At 38.5% G+C, this 17,455-nt stretch overlaps 2 protein-coding genes across 5 annotated transcripts in view; one reads left to right on the forward strand and one right to left on the reverse strand.

The window, feature by feature from the left end:
• The window catches only part of CRPPA (CDP-L-ribitol pyrophosphorylase A), a 373,607-nt gene that overhangs the window by 100,521 nt on the left and 255,631 nt on the right, over nucleotides 1–17,455 (reverse strand). The gene's annotated exons all lie outside the window — the stretch shown is intronic.
• LOC138439033 (thymosin beta-10-like) lies at nucleotides 6,930–14,480 on the forward strand. Its single transcript, XM_069587286.1, has 2 exons — nucleotides 6,930–7,030; nucleotides 14,375–14,480. Exons 1-2 carry the CDS (start codon nucleotides 6,930–6,932, stop codon nucleotides 14,478–14,480), a joined length of 207 nt encoding a protein of 68 aa, XP_069443387.1.

The following is a 17,455-nucleotide window of genomic DNA, read 5'->3' on the forward strand; positions in this document are numbered from 1 at the left end:
AAAGTATTAAATAGATAAGTATGCCATAAATTATTCAATAGAAATTTCTAGTGTTACTAAAAATAATTTGGATGTAGATGGGACTTCAGAGAGCATCTACTCCACACTGCTCATTTTAAGAAGAGGAGATTGATGCTCAAAGAATTATATTTATCATTTTCATAGCAAATAAATACATTACTAGTGAAGCATCAGTACTGGGTTCCCGATTTCCACTTCGAAACTCGACTCACCCATGGCACTTTTTAAGCAATTAGAACTCACCCAAAGTTTAATCATGAGTTGTGCTGAGATTTTTTTTTCTTACCCTTTTGAACTTCTTCAGGCAACCCTATGTCCTTCCACTTTCAACACACTGCTCTACCTTAAGTCAAAAAAATTAGGACCAAAAAGGGTCTGATGATCCATCTTCACCCTTGTTAACTTCCATCCTGTGCCAGTGACAGAGCTGACAAAGTAACAGAAATTCTTTGAGATTTATTTAAGCCCTTTCTGTATCTGTCCAAAGAAAGAATTTGCCAGAAAAGACTGATAAAGAAAATGCTAAATCAAGTCTTAAACAAGAGGACATTATTGTCTCAATCTCCCAAGTGCTTTACAATCAAGGTCCCAGTTTCCCGTCTTAAGAATGCAGGGTTTCTGCACCATTTTCATTTGCTGTCATCAGTGTGGACTTCATCTGGAGGTTAGTTTGGTTTTTGTTGGTATAGAAGGAATGGAGACTTTCCTATTTTCCTCTGATGGGAGTGAAAATGGTTTTCCATAGGCTTCTCTAAGAGTCTAAAAAAATTTCCCTGAAGCCTCCAAAAAATTTCTCCTTGCATCCCAACAGCCAGAATTCAGTCATACCCTAAAGCAATCATCAGCAAGGGAGAAAAGATTATCTTTAGACCAAACAGTACATCTCTGAAACAAGAGACAGGATGGTTTTCCCTATGACACATGACTTTATGCAACAAGATACTGAACAGCATGTAGGTTCTATGACAAAAGGAAGGAGGGGATCACGGTTGCTGAGCAGTCAGCCCTCAAAGTTCATTACTCCTTTAGCTACAAAATTTCCATACACAGCCTTATTGCCTTATTTTCAAAACTCCCAGCCCTACCCACATGCTCCTATCCCTTCCCTAAAGCAGAAGACTCAGCGTCTCACATGGTCCCTGCATTCAGCTTCAAGTCCAGATCCTTAGGTAATGGCCACTATCGCCAGTAGGTCCAAACTGTTCAGTGAACTCCATATAAATGATAAGGTATCTACTCCTTCATATCTACACACCAATCAACAGTGGACTAAGACCAGCAAGCAACTATACAATGCCAGAAAGAGGATCAATAAAAAGCAATCAAAAGTAATCATGGGTCCAAAATGTGCTCATACTCTCTTCCAGGACAGGGGAAGAACAGATTTCCAGTCTGGAAAAGGAAGAAGTTCTTGGGTGGCCCATATTTCTGCTCTCTGCCCTCATCCATTTTCCTCTATGGACACATTGCTGAATGTGGCTGTCACATGCACGCCCAGTTGCTTCAGTTCTATCTAACTCTTTGTGACTCCATGGACCATAACCCACCAGACTCCTCTCTCCATAAAACTTCCTGGCAAGAATACTGGAGTGGGTTGCCATTTCCTCCTCCAGGGGATCTTCCCAAGCCAGGGATCAAAGCCTCATCTCCTGTGTACCCTGCACTGGCAGGTGTATTCTCTACTACTGAGCAACCTGGAAAGCCTGAATGCAGCTATCAGGTAAGATCTAAGAAATATTTTTAATATTCTAATTTTAGTCTATAATATTTTTTCTCATGTACAAGAAGTTGGAAATGAAGTATTTAAGTGAAAGAAAGCTTTTGTTTCATAATTTCCACTCTTCAGAAAAGATTTTCCAGTTACAATTTAGAGAAGATGGTATAATTAGTCAATAGAAAGAAAATCTTTCTTTTTTCAATTTCATAATGATAGCAAAGTTAAAAACAAAACTTCAAATAGCTTTAATTTGTATAATCAAATGTTATTCAATGATGCAGAGACTAAATGACAAAGATGAGGTTGTCATTGCTCAGGTACTACCCTCCTGCTACCAAGCTTATTACTTTAGGCCCTTTGAGCATATGGACCTTATGATTTCCTTTCTGCTTTACTTGTATGTGTTTAATTAGTCATGGTACACTGAAAACCCAAACTCAGTCACTAAGCAAATTTCTAGGGTATTTTCTGTTCCCAAAGCCTGAACTTCATGATAATATTTCTGGACTATGTCCCAATAAGTACATTAACAGCTTTTTGCTTAGTTTAGACAGAAAGATGCTTTATTAATGTTTTAATAACCCATGCTAGAACAGAGGAAACATATGAAGTAGGTCATTTTCCTGATTCCTTTTCATGCCTAATTTCTGCAAATTAACTTTATAACTATACTAGCTATTTCGTTTTCCTGTTAACCTTGAAACACCTAAAGCAACTCATTAAACAAAGAGCAAGTATCAACAGTAATCAGCTCAATTATAGCTATCATGATGGAAATACAAATACACAAAACATTAGGAAAACCCTCAAGGCTCCATGTAAAAAGAAATACAACCACAACTTGGTATATACATATACAATCTGATAGTTTGGAGAGCATATGGAATGGAACAAAATTTTAATAATAATTTCTTAAGAACTGGGGAGCAAATGTAGAAGATAGATAGATTGATGAGAGGCTGGAGGGTCAAATGTTTTCCACAGAAGCCAAACCAAGAAGAGCATTAGGAAGGATCTGGAGGTTTGTATGGCTGAAGCAGATACTTGTGTTAGAGATCAGTGAGCATGCATAAAAGTTGGGAAGTGCAAATACCCAGCATGACCACTTTAGGCTGCAATGTGACCTAGCTTGTGATCTTAGATAAATGAAGAGTTCTTCATTTGAGGAACATTTCATCATGTGAGGAAGAAAAGCATGATTGTGGATGAAGTCATGATTTCCATTTATAAGTACTATTTATTTTGTGTTATTTTATAGCTAGGGAAATGAGAACAATTGTGTGGTGTGAGACAAACATATGGCAAAGCAGAGGAGTATTGTAACAACAAAAAAAAGATTACCAAAAAAGTACTATATGCTCACAAGTCCGTATTGCTCAAAGGGCCCAAAGTAATAAGCTTGGTAGCAGGAGGGTAATACCTGAGCAATGACAAACTCATCTTTGTCATTTAGTCTCTACATTATTGAATAACATTTGATTATACAAATTAAAGCTATTTGAAATTTTGTTTTTAACTTTACTATCATGATGAAATTGAAATCTTTTTTTCAAAGTACATGTTCAATGACACAGATATTGGTATGGTTTCAAAACCATATTCAGTGATTGAAGTGGTTAGTATACATCTGCTGTTGCTACTGCTAAGTTGCTTCAGTCGTGTTTGACTCTGTGCGACCCCATAGATGGCATCCCACCAGGCTCCTCTGTCCCTGGCATTCTCCAGGTAAGAATACTGGAGTGGGCTGCCATTTCCTTCTCCATCTATACATCTATGTGTATATAATACATTCAACCAACGTTTCCTACAGTATTGCAATTGTTAGTATTAGAGGACTAGACATCAGACTGGCTTGAGAGTCTATTCTACATCTGCTTCTGATAGCAGCAAGACCATGGCCCACTTACAGAAACTCCCTAAGCCTCAGCTTCCTCACACCATGGTGATAACCCCCTAACAAGGTCATTGTAATTATAACATTGGCTTCCCTGGTAACTCAATGGTAAAGAATCTGCCTGATAATCCAGGTGATGTGGGTTCAATCCCTGGGTCAGGGATACTTCTGGAGAAGAAAATGGCAACCGACTCCAATATTCTTCCCTGGGAATCCCAAGGACAAAGGAGCTTGGTGGGCTATAGTGCATGGAGTTGCAAAGAGTCAGACACAACTTAGCAACTAAACAACAACAGAAGCAACAATCATAATATCAGGTAATGATCCTAGAGACCTAAATTCAGTGTTAGAACATCGTACTTCCTCAGTAAATAATAGCATTACTTGTCATCATCCACTGCCCAACTTCTCAAGGACAGTATAATTGGTATTAAATTGCATTTACTTTCATGCACATTTCAAAAGAAGTATCTCATTTTACAAAGATAATCTGAAGATAATGACAACTGTGTCATATTTTCCAACCCAAATGTATTTTATAATAACAATTGACTAATACATGTCAGGTCTTTCAGCTCCATGAGAAGTTTCTAAATAAGTTCACAGAACCATTATTTCAACCTTTCTAGAAATAATAATGAAAAAAAGTAGAAAAATAGAAAAAGAAAAAAATGTCAATTTAAATGCGATTGAATGATTTCCACACAAACATTTAGTATGTCTCAACATCATCATCTCCTGGCCCCTGGAGGATAAACACATGAATAATCCTGTCGATTTTAGTGGCTGCAGTTTCTTCTCTTTGGCTGATTTAGGTCATCAGGACCAGAGTGAATCTTAGCAGGAGCATAGCTGAGACTATCTCATTAGCAACCAGTGTAGTAACAAGGGAAGATATTCCCTAAAGGTGAATAAATGCACAACAAATGTACTGACAGAAACCAGAGGACGTACAGAAGCCAATTAACAACAGGAGAGCCATTTTGCTGCAACCAGATCTCATTTAAAATTCTCAGAGATAAAAAAGTACCCAAAAAAATGTATAATGTGCATCCATTCCTGCCCAGACAATATTGTCTGGAAAACTGTGGCTGTATATTTACCATCTGGCAACTGGGAAACATTAGCAATGGAGCAGCTAGCTGCTTGAGCAAGAGCTACCACATACCCACATGCACGGAAAATCTGAATCAGCAACAAAGTCAGAAGCATATGTCCTGCCAAAGAACGAATATTCACAGTGTTGCCAGTACCACACAGGTTGAATTAAATGCAAACGCCAACAACTCTTACAATTCGACACTGATATTGTGCCTGACAGCAACATCAAAGATCAAAACATAGCAATGATATAGGATAATTCCTCAAGGGTTTGTATATAGTTAGTGTGAGGAAATTAATCAGAGACTAGTTATAATCTTCAGAGTAATGGCTTTTCTGAGCAGGAAAGACTACTGTAAAGGAAGAGAATACACATCACACAGAGAATCCCCAAGTGCACATATACAAGGCAAAAAGGCTTTGGAAATCCTTTACAAAGATGTAATGGCTTTAGCCTTTAAAATCTGAGTATGCTGATTTCTATCTCTCTCAAGTTTTAAAATGTATGTATCGCTACCCTAAAACCATTCAGCATTAAGTATCACTAGAAGGATTCTCTGATTCAGTTCAGTCACTCAGTCGTGTCCAACTCTTTGCGACCCAATACTAAGTATATATTCCCATATCTCTCATACAACTGTTTTTGCTTTATTATAGTCTATATCAAGATCAAATTTAAAAGTTCAAACACAGAAAACTACACTTGCAAACATGAGGCTAAAATCAAAGTTCATCCAAACATATAAACATCAAATCAGCCTGCAGACACGTAAACCAAATGCCTCCCTGCTCGCATAGGCATTTACCCTGACAAAGCTCTGTTTTCATTACTCCCACTGTTTCATTTCAAGTTATCTGGCCAAGGTTAAGCTAGAAACCTATTTTTAATTACTGACTTTTGATAAAAGACATCTCTAACTTGGAAATACTGCTTCAAATAATGTATAATGCAGAGAAATTATGGTTTGAATTTCTTGTAAGCATCAGAAACAAAGAATTAGGTACAGTGCAGTTTGGATCACTGTGTTACCAAATGAACCAAGTAACTGTAATTAAACAATAAGCATTCCTCAATAGATTTATTCCATTTGGCTTCCCCTGGATAACTGACAATAAAAAGAAATCTTCCAAAAAACACAGGTCTGATCATGCTTTTCAAAGGCACTTGCAAACTTTCAAAGGCCTCCCTCGTCTTTAGAAGCAGCAACTATTAGTGTGGCTTTGGGGGCCAATGTCAATCTGGCAATCTCACAATGAAGAGGAGAGGTTTTCCCAACACTGCCAAGAATGAGGAACCCTTATCAACTTCACAATTGCTCACAGACTATACACCACCCTGCATAACTGTAGAACTTTCAGTAGTTATCACCTGAAGCATGCATAATAAGAATTAGTAATGACTTTATCAATTATAACATCTACATGCATAGGAAAATAGTATGTACAATTACTGTCCTCACAAAATTTTGACAGCAGAAGAGGTTTGAAGACCTCTATAGTGGCTTTCTCAGAGAAGGCAATGGCACCCCACTCCAGTACTCTTGCCTGGAAAATCCCATGGATGGAGGAGCCTGGTAGGCTGCAGTCCATGGGGTCACTAAGAGTCAGACACGACTAAGCGATTTCACATTCACTTTTCACTTTCATGCACTGGAGAAGGAAATGGCAACCCACTCCAGTGTTCTTGCCTGGAGAATCCCAGGGGCAGGGGAGCCTGGTGGGCTGACGTCTATGGGGTCACACAGAGTTGGACATGACTGAAGTGACTTAGCAGCATTGTGGCTTTCTACTTCATAGTTGAGGCAAACTCTTTATGACCCCATGAATCGTAGCCCACCAGGCTCCTCTGTCCAGGAATTTTCCAGGCAAGGATACTGGACTGGGTGGTTATCCCCTTCTCCAGGGGAATCTTCCCAATCCAGGGATTGAACCTGGGTCTCCTTCATCGCAGGCATATTCTTTACCACCTGTGCCACCATGGAAACTCTTATGGTTAAGGAACCACTCATACAGTGAAAAGAAAAAGAAATGAGGAATTCCTTGGGCACTGTTGTTGCTCCAATGCCTAGCACTACGTTTGCAGGAAGTGCCATGTTTATTTGCTAAAAGAATAAGATAGTCTCTTGCTGCAGCAACACCAGTGAGAGCAGCAGGACTGTAGGCTTGGAGCGTAATTTCTTGGATTGTTTTAAGAAAATGGCAGACAAGCTGGACATGGGGGAAATGGCCCGCTTCAATAATGCCAACCTGAAGATGAAGACGCAGGAGAACACCCTGCTGGCCAAAGAGATCATTGAGTAGAAGCAAGCAAAGTGAAATTTCCTAAGGACCTGAGGAATTCTCTACCCCTTCATCTTAGAGAGCCCAGTCATGATGTGGAGTAAGAGGCACCTGCAAGATGGACAAAAGTGACAAGTTGTGCTGTGAATCCAGTTAGTCCACGCTGATGTCACTGGCCTGAGGGTCTTTGAGGGGACCCTCCAAATGGACTGCTCGGTGTAGGGTGTTTGAATAAGGATGGCTACAATAATAACTTCCCTGGTGGCTCAGAGGTTAAAGCATCTGCCCGCAGTGTGGAAGACCTGGGTTCGATCCCTGGGTTGGGAAGATCCCCTGGAGAAGGAAATGGCAACCCACTCCAGTATCCTTGCCTGGAGAATCCCATGGACAGAGGAGCCTGGTGGGCTACAGTTCATGGGGTCGCAAAGAGTTGGACACGACTGAGCGACTTCACTTTCATTTTCACAATAACAACTGCAATGTGGCTGAAAAGAATGTGCAATGAGTGGTTTTAGGTCTGTTTAATGTAAGCAAATTGAACTAGTTATGAGTTTGCCAGACAAAAACACTTCCCTGGTTTGACCTGATATTAAAACAGTATTTATATGACTAATGAAAATAAAACATATCTCATGACAAAAAATAAGAATGAATGGCTTTAGACCACAGTTTCAGTCATAGTTACTCAGCTTTGGGACTCTGCATTAGTTGTCTCTAGTGCACTAGTGCACTGCTCACTCAGGTATCCACAAGGCTCTTTCCATCAGTTCCCTCAAGCCTCTGCTTAAATTCCCCCTTCTAAATGAGGCAAACCCCCATGCAGGTTCCTTAGACCCTCTAACTTAGTTCACTGGATTTTCTTTCCTCTAGCGCTAATCACTCTCAACGATTCTCTAAATTACTATCAAATTTTTTTGTTTGTTATTGTTTTTCCTTTGCCTCCCACTCACTAGAAGGCAAGTTCCACAAGTGGAGAGATTTTTCTGTGACGTCTTCACATTCTAAAACAATGCCTTGAAGGGACTTCCTCGGTGGTCCAGTAACTGAGACCCTGCCTTTCCAATGCAGGGGGTGCAGGCTGGACTCCCGGTTCAGGAACTAAGATCCCATATACCATGTACGGCCAATAAATAAACAAATGCATGTATATACATACATGCATATGTGTGTGTGTGCTTGGGGGGGTGTGTGTGTGTGTGTGTGTCTGTGTACACACACATATATACATATATAGAAAACAATGCCTGGCATAATGACATGTTAACAATGATTCAATCTTTGGATAAATCACGTCTTTTTGTTGATGCTGATCCTTCCTCTATTAAAAAAATTAGGAATAAAACTTCTGCTTCACTTACAGAGTGGTTTGAGGATCAAATGAGTGATCCGATCACTGTTCTGAAATAGATGTAAGTAAACCTGTAATTCTTTCACATGGGATGATGCAAGTGAAGCAGGTGAGAGAAGTGAGACTGCCCTCTCCCTTGTAGAGGCCCACAGTCTGGGAATGATACTTCACTGACACGACAGAGTTGTAACTAGAAAGATAGGCTACATGTTTTAATTACAAATTATAAGCCAGCCTGCTTTAACTTGGAACTTTTTTTTTTTTTAACCTAAAACACCTTTAGTTTCCCAACTGAGTTCAGCGTGGTTCTCTACTATCGTAGGTATGATGCTTAGGTGTGGCTAGGCTAAGGTGCCCTAGTTTGGCAAAAACTAGTCTAGATCTGGATGAGAAGGTATTTTTCAGACAAGATTAACATTTACAATCAGTTTATGTTAGGCAGAGCAGACTATCCTCCATAATGGGTGGGCCTCATCCAATCAGTTGAAGACCTTAACAGCAATGACCGAGGTTTCACAAAGAAGGAATTCTGCCTCAGGACTGAAACCTGCCTGGACTTCCTAGTCTGCCCACTGGCCTGCGTCCCATACAAATTTCAGACCTGCTGATTCCCACAATCAAGTGGCAACCTCTCTCTCCCCACACATATATTCTATTGGTTCTGTTTCTCTGAAAAGTCCTAACTAATACAATAGAGTTCTGGTGACTGAAGCTTTAGAAACAATGCTAGTGATATATCTTCTTAAGAGGAAAAGCAATATGCTCAATTTCATTAAGATATTGTTTCTGGACACTAGCTTGATGTATTTAATGTACAGATTTTAAGTGTAAAGGTTAGCTAAGTTTTGAAAAATACAACTGTATATCTACCATCTCCATCAATATACAGAACATTTCCATCACCACTCTTGCCTTTTTCCACTGTTCTGATTTCTATTACAGAAAAATAGAAAGTTTTGCCTGCTACAGAATTTCCTATGTAAGAATTCATGCACTACTCTTTTGAAAATGGCTTCTATTACTTAACCATGTGTTTGAGATTCAACCATGCTGTCAAGTTACCTATAGATTTAATTTTTAACTTTTATGTTAGGTTTCTGATCACCTTGAATGTTTGTATTAAGTAAAAAGTGAAGGCTGAAGTTCACTGCTATCTGGTAACTCTTCTCAAATGTTCTAGAACCATGTGTTGAAAAGATTTTCTTTTCCCTATAAATCACCTAGAGGTATTTGTAAAAATCAATTCACTATGTATGTGTGTGTCTATTTTTGACTATCTAGATTGTTCAGTTCCTCTTTCTTACACCAATTTCACATAGGTTTAATTCTGTACTCTCAAGAGTCTTCTCCAACACCACACTTCAAAACCACCAATTCTTCAGAGCTCAGCTTTCTTTATAGTCCAACTCTTACATCCATACATGACCACTGGAAAAACCATAGCTTTGACTAGATGGACCTTTGTTGGCAAAGTAATGTCTCTGCTTTTCAATATGCTATCTAGGTTGGTTATAACTTTCCTTCCAAGGAGTATCTTTTAATTTCATGGCTGCAGTCACCATCTGCAGTGATTTTGGAGCCCAAAATCACTTAATTACTAGGTACTAATTAATTTCTCTCAGTAATATTTTGTAATATTAAATATAGACATCTTAATGATTTTTCTAAACTAATATTCCAAAGGCTTTTATGTTTTATTAGTGATAGTTTAATTTTTAACTTTAGTTTCCAAGTTCTGGCTAGAATATGAATAAACTTTTTCTGTATTTTCTGTATATTTAAAATATAAAAAACAATATTCCTCCAAAGTTAATTAACTTAAAAAAATACACATTAAAAACTCTTGAAATTAATATTCTATATAGCATTATGTAGAAAATCTTGCTTTACTTCTAAGGTAAATTTAACTCCAATAAACTATAATTATAATTTAGAATACACTAATTCTCTGAACCACAGAGTCTCCCATAGATCAAAAATATAAATTATATTTTTTATATTCTATGACTATAAAAATATAAATTGAAGTGTGGTGTTGGAGAAGACTCTTCATCATGATCTTAGGTGACTGCACTTATAAACGTGGGCCTCCTGGGTGATGCTAGTGGTAAAGAACCTGCCTCCCAATGCAGGAGACACAGGTTCGATTCCTGAGGTGGAAAGATCCTCTGGAGGAGGGCATGGCAACTCACTCCAGTATTCTTGCCTAGAGAATCCCCATAGAGGACCCTGGCAGGCTACAGTCCATGGGGTCACAAAGAGTTGGACATGGCAGAAGCAACTTAGTACATGCTTATCTACTTGGGAATAAATGCAATAAACACTCTAGTATAACTGCCGTAATTATAAAAGATGTCAAATGTCAATCTTATTTTTAAAAAAACACTTTATAAATCAGTGCAGAAGCACTGCTTTTGCAGAGGTGGGACACAGAGACCTCAAGGCACAACTCTTCTGTGTGCTCCACCCCATGGTCTGAAAATGGCCAATTTATGTAGCATTTTCTTCTTCATTTATGCAGGATCCCCATCCCTACTCTGTTTGGAACTTAGAACTCTCCCAACCTCTTCACCACCAGCACCAAACTTCTCCTTCAACAAGTAGCAGTGAATATGAGTTTTCATACTTTGGGGCTGATTGATTTCAATAAAACTGAAATTTATCAATGGCAAAATTTACCAGGAGCAGGCAATTTTAGCTTTAATAATAGAATCAAACATCTGTTAATCTATGTAAAATATATATATATTAGCAAGCAGATGAAGAGCCACAGCGGCAACAGAAGGCAACAAACTGGCCTTTACATCACATTGGGAATTTACCTGGAAGAAATCTAATTAAGGCCTCGCACGCTGTGTTGTAAAGCAGAGAGGACTGTGTCCTGAGATACAGAACACAGAATTTTCACTAAGTGGATGAAATAGGACACTTTCATCTCTGACTCCTTCTAGAATATTTAGACCCCTGTGTCCAAGTAGAACACAGAGGGCTCATTGGAGAGCTTCTCTGTATTGATCACTCTACTCTGCCCCTAATGACATTTTACATACATATGTATTTTTGTTAATGATGAGTTTCCAAGCTCCCTTAACCATGTCTATCCACATCCTTTTTGCCTCCTAACCTTTCCCTAAGTTTGATGATGAGGCTTCTGACAAAGTAGCACATTGTGGAGTTAAAAGCTCTCTGTCAACACAAACATAAAAGTCTTATCAGAAAAGAGAAAATTCTATAGGAAAGTTTCTCTACCTAGAACAAGCTGGGTGAAGGAAGACACCAACTTTGGATCTACTTTTTATTTTGCTGCAGTTTTCACAAAGAAGCTTTTGTTTCTCCGTGTGTGTTTAATCGAGTTGCAAGAGTGTAAGGTATACTTTCCCTTAAGGTCAAGATAAAGAGGATCCTACAGATAAGATGACCAGACAGAACAAGAATCAGCGGTCTGATCCACCTTAATACTGAGAAACATGTGCAAACTCAGAAACTCTGCTCTGTAAGTTTAAGACCTTTCTTGCTCTATGAGTTTAAAACCACTTTTGTTTTCTTTCTTGTGTTTCAGTGGAGGGGTAAGTGGTCTTAAAGTATGACATGTTTTCTAGGGATGTTGTTGGGGAGGTGGCGTCTGGGAATCAGTGGGATGAGAGACTGGAAAAGAGATTTTGCAGTCTGAAATATCTACCCAGATCATTCTGATGGGATGGGTTTCTGCACCAGCACTGTGATTACCCCACCCCCACAAAGACTCATGGGGGCAAATTATTTAAAAAAAAAAAAGGCATGATAAACACTATTTACAATGTTCTTCATAATATACAATTAGAAGTCCAACCCAAAACAAAGTAAGCTACAAATGATCCCTGGAAGCAAAGTTAAGCAGATAATGAAGGTGAGTGCTATTACAGAAACAGTGTTCTGGCTCCCCACTGCTCTCTGGAATGTACCCCACTAAGCCAACTCTCAGTGAAACACAGCAAGCACCTAAGAACAATTCTTTCTGGAACCAAGTATTTCCATAGAGATTTTGTTTGTTTGTTTTAATAGGGTTAATTTTTAACCTAACTTCAACTTTTATTCTGTTTCTCTGCAAACTTAAGCAAATACAGCCCCACCTGCAGCTGATCAAGGCAGCCCAGCTCAGGAAACTATCGATCTACGTCTCAGTGATGCCACAGCCGCTGTCAGAGGCAACTGCACTGAGAGGGACACTTCCCAGAAGAGCAGAGAATGGCCTCAGCTTAGTAGTAGTAGTCAAAGCTTCTCAGCTGTGTCTAACTCTTTGCAACCCCATGGTCTATATGGTCCATGGAATTCTCCAGGCCAGAATACTGGAGTCAGTAGCCATTCCCCTCTCCAGGAGATCTTCCCAACCCAGGGATTGAATCCAGGTCTCCCGCATTGTGGGCGGATTCTTTACCAGCTGAGCCACAAGGGAAGCTCAGCTTACCCCATTTAAAATGATGCAGACCAAATCCTGGGAAGTCTTGGAGTTAGGACTGAGAAAGTACAGTGATACAGAGATGGGAAGGGGCCAGAGCACAACCTTTAAAAGAATGGCATTGCTGTTGAGGATGCAACATAAACTGGTTAGAACCAACTAGGTCCAAGATGGAAGAGCACTGACTTCCACTAGACCTTGACCTCCTTATACATTCTTTGTAATATATCGACATATGCTAAATGACATACTCACCAGCACCATGACAGTTCCAAGTGTTACTCAGTGGTGTCTGACTCTTTGTTCTGTCCATGGAATTCTCCAAGCAAAAATAACTGGAGTGGGTAGCCTTCTCTTCTCCAGGGAATCTTCCCAACCCAGGGATCAAACATGGGTCTACTGCATTGCAGACAGATTCTTTACCATCTGAGCCACCAGGGAAGTTTATGACAATTCCAAAGCTGACCATAAAGAGTCAAAAAGTCGGTGGTGGCCCAATTCCTGGAAATCTCCTCTCCTTCACCCAAAATAGCTGGAATATTCCTCCCACTCATTAGCCTATATAATTAACCACCCCTATAAAAACTGACTACCCCATACCCTGGGGCTTCTTGCGCCTCTCTTGCCTTCTGAGATGACCCACAATCTCTCTTTGGAGTATCTCCCTGAATAATCCTTCTTTCACTTTTCTATGGCTCACTCTTGAATTCCTTCCTGCACAAAGCCAAGACCCAAAATTTGGCGGCCATAAACTTGAACGTGACCTGGGAGGTGACCACTGTCTCGTGTCCCACTTTTTTCCCTGCAACAATATAGTAGACCGAGGGCTCTACTATAAAGCGCTTCTTCCCTCCAGAGGACTTTTTTCCCAGGCAACGCCTTCGGGCTCTGCTCTGCAAGCCCCTCCAGCCCTTGCACATCCATTCTTGTCATTCCATGGATACAGATCATTTGCTTTGCCTGCATAGCTTGCTCTTCACTCCTCTGTAAAAACAAAAGATGAAGTCTGGCCCTGGGTTTCCAAGACACCCAAGCAAGGATTCCTTTGGTTCATACGCCATTCTCAAGGAAAGACATGCCAAGCTTCATGGCCTGAAACATTTCATCCCTAAATAGCCAAGAAGTGAAGGTTGGAGCATAAAGTAACCTGAACAAGAATATCAACTACTTAATCAGAAGTCCACTAAATGTTAATAATTTAACATTTTGGACAGCGTGTATGGAATTTTTTTTTTCAAATTTAAGAATCTCTTCTACAAAAGTCTCATTGTGTTGGTGAACACTATGGTGCATTTGAAGTCAAAATCCAGTTCAGCTACTTATTAGTTTATGGTATGGGGGAGTTAAAGTCTGTGGGCCTGGGATTTCTCACCAGTGTGAGGTGGAACTACTACCACCCACATAAGACTCTTCTGAAGTTTCAACGAGAGTGTATATGAGTGTGCCTAGCACAGGCAGTGCTTAGAAACTATAGCCCTCTTTCCATACTACCTGAATGGTTAATTTTAACAGATGCCCCTCATTTTTCAGATTTGCTTATGTAGGCATGGACAGTAGAAACTAAAAAAAAAAAAAAAGAAAAGAAAAACAGAGTTCGTGGAGTTATTTTAGGCTGAGAAAAGAATGCTGTGGGTACATTCTATATAAAAGCAGAGGCATTTTCCAAAAGAACATGGCAGACTAAATTTTAAAAATGTAGAGTCTCAAACCTGAACATTTGCAAAGATCTAGAAATAAATCATACTTTTAAAAAAAGAGTTATCTTTACTGATCAAGGAAGAAGATCTGTTCCTATCACATCAAACTGTCTGGTGACAGGAAAGCAGCCATCACTCGATTTCACCTTCTGGGAACAGCAAAGACAGTGAGCACAGAGATGACTCAGAGTTTTGCTGCCATCTTCATGGTAATAAGTCTCCTCATAAGCTAATGACGCATGTTATTTTAAGACACAAAGTATGCCAACCCTGCTAAGTACTCAAATGCTGACAATCATGTTTTAGTGAAAGACAATAGCACTTTGTTCATCTGATAACAGTTGGGAAAACCCCTTTAAAAAAAAAAGCAAAATCCTACCCAGGTCAAACAGAAGAAGGTAAACACAATAAATGTAACACACCCACGTCATGAATACACCATTGTGAATCCGAGGAAAATTTCAGGTACAGAAAGGAAAACCTATACAGGATGCTTGGGGCTGGTTCACTGGGACGACCCAGAGGGATGGTGGGGGGTGGGAGGAAGGAGGGGGGTTCAGGATGGGGAACACGTGTACACCTGTGGCAGATTCATGTTGATGTATGGCAAAACCAATACAATATTGTAAAGTAATTAACCTCCAATTAAAATAAATAAATTTATATTAAAAGGAAAACCTAGTTATGAAACCAAATCACACACCTGAGAAGAGCAGACGCTACTGACAGGGCAGTGGATGGAGACCAGGCAGGAGGCTGGTATGGTGGCAGCAGGCTTCCCGCTGGGTACTATAGTTTAAGTTTAAAACCATGAGAGTTCACTTTTTCTCAAAAACAACAAAAAAATCAAAATGGAAACACAAATCTACAAACCTTGGCATCGTCTCATATGCAAAAAAACTGAGCCTTCAATTCAGGACAGTCATATCCTTCATTCCTTTAGATGTCAAACTTTCTATTTTATACTGGAAAAATTAGGGGCTTTTTTCTTTTGAATTTTGTACAGTATAAAATTATGAGAACTGCAGAACTCTTGGCACATAAAGACTCTGCACAAATCTCTGTACTAAGAGATGATAAAATTCTAGCATAACTTCTAGCAGGGGGAAAAAAAAAAAACACTGCCAGTAGAACATACTGTTTTTCCAGCCAATACAAGGGGATAAGCCCCTGATCTCCTTAACCCCTGCCCACTTCTTCATTTTCCCTTTAAAAGGCCCAGTTACCTAAATACAAATTGAATGGAACTCATCTGTTCCTCCTAGTATTCAGTCAGTAGTTACTGAAAAAAATGTTTTCATAGCTTAAACTAGTGTCTGGCATTTTTTAAAAAATCTTTGACAGCAGTGCCTAGGATATGTATAAAGAATATGTCCAAAAATCCTAATTAATTCTTAAAACCTTGTTTAGCATCATAGCACAAAATTGTCCCAGTTAAATGAATCAGAATAAAAGAAGTAGAATATTTAATTGATGCCCTTAAGTCTTCCAACAATTCTATAAACACACATACACCATTTGAGTCTAAGTTGCAAACCTTCAGAATGACCCAAGAAAAACAAAGAAAACATTAATCCTGTAAACACACACTAAAATTATTTTTCTATCACCATTAAAATAAAATCCAATTTCCATGGAGAATTTGTATTGTTTTTCCACTGTTTGTATTGTTTTTGTTTTTATATTATTTGTACTTGTTTCCTGAGTATATACTCAGAACAGGAAGTTTTTAAACTTCAGGAAAGGTTCTTTTCTTACCTTGTGTCTTTGCACTGACTAGAGAATTCATTAATGTAGACCTATAGATGGTGTTCCTGATCCAGACTTTGTTAGTTTCACAATCTAACAAATAATCAGACATTTCACTCTAATTTATTCTAAAACCATCACTTTAAGATTTCTCAACTCCAAAAGAAATGCCTTTCCTTCTGTGGGCATTGCTAATTTTCTACAAATTTATGCTACCTCAGATGAGCTCTTGTGCAAGGAGCAAACTGGCTATGCTTTAGTATTACTAAGAGGCATATTTCTCATCATTATAGTGACTCAAATGAATGCCTCTGTATAACTACAAACTGTTAAGGGTTAAAGATGTTGAAAAGCATTCTCTCACACTAGAAATTGGAAATTTTATATATATATATAATTTATATTTATAATTAAATTTAAATTTACATATAATTTAGATATAAATATATATATAAACATATATATTTACCTCAAGAGCAGTTAAAGACAGGAATAGCTACATTTGCAACAGATATCTAGAAATACTACGAACACAATCTGCATTGAATATTTTCTGCATGTCATTCATATCCTTACAAATTCAAAACACTTATGGAATTCAAGAACAATCTGAAGCGTAAAGATTCAATTAACAATGTAAGTTGATGCCTAATTCGATTTCTGCACACCATCAATCAAGATGCAGCTACCTTATCGTATCTTAAGATGTCTTATAAGTCCATTAAACTTTTTTTGCAAAAATTTTGCAAAAGTAAAATCACAAGGTTTTTTCCAAAATGTAAATATCACATAACATTTAAATGCCTAACATTGTGAAAGATTAATAAATTGGCATGTCATCAATTCCCTTAAGCAATAAAGCAGGCACCTAACAGACAATGACTGTTCACACGGCAATGTGGTGAGAAAGCTTGCAGAAACCTGAAACAGAAACATCTAGAACATAGATATAAAAAGCCATTACTGCTTAACAGTGCACTTTATTACTGAACTCTTTCAACTCAAAAGGAGTTGCATTCTTGTTTTTTTTTTTTTTTGTGGGAAATACATTTTTATTGTTTTTTTTTTTTGATGTTCAAGCTGGTTTTATTTTTTTGTTTAATTTTTTTTTTTAGTTTTTTTTTTTTTTAATTTTAAAATATTTAATTCTTAAATGTGTTCCCAAACATGAACCCCCCACCCACCGCCCTCCCCATAACATCTCTCTGGGTCA

Source organism: Ovis canadensis, chromosome 4 (genome assembly GCF_042477335.2).
Source record: "Ovis canadensis isolate MfBH-ARS-UI-01 breed Bighorn chromosome 4, ARS-UI_OviCan_v2, whole genome shotgun sequence".
In the NCBI taxonomy this organism is placed as follows: domain Eukaryota; kingdom Metazoa; phylum Chordata; class Mammalia; order Artiodactyla; family Bovidae; genus Ovis; species Ovis canadensis.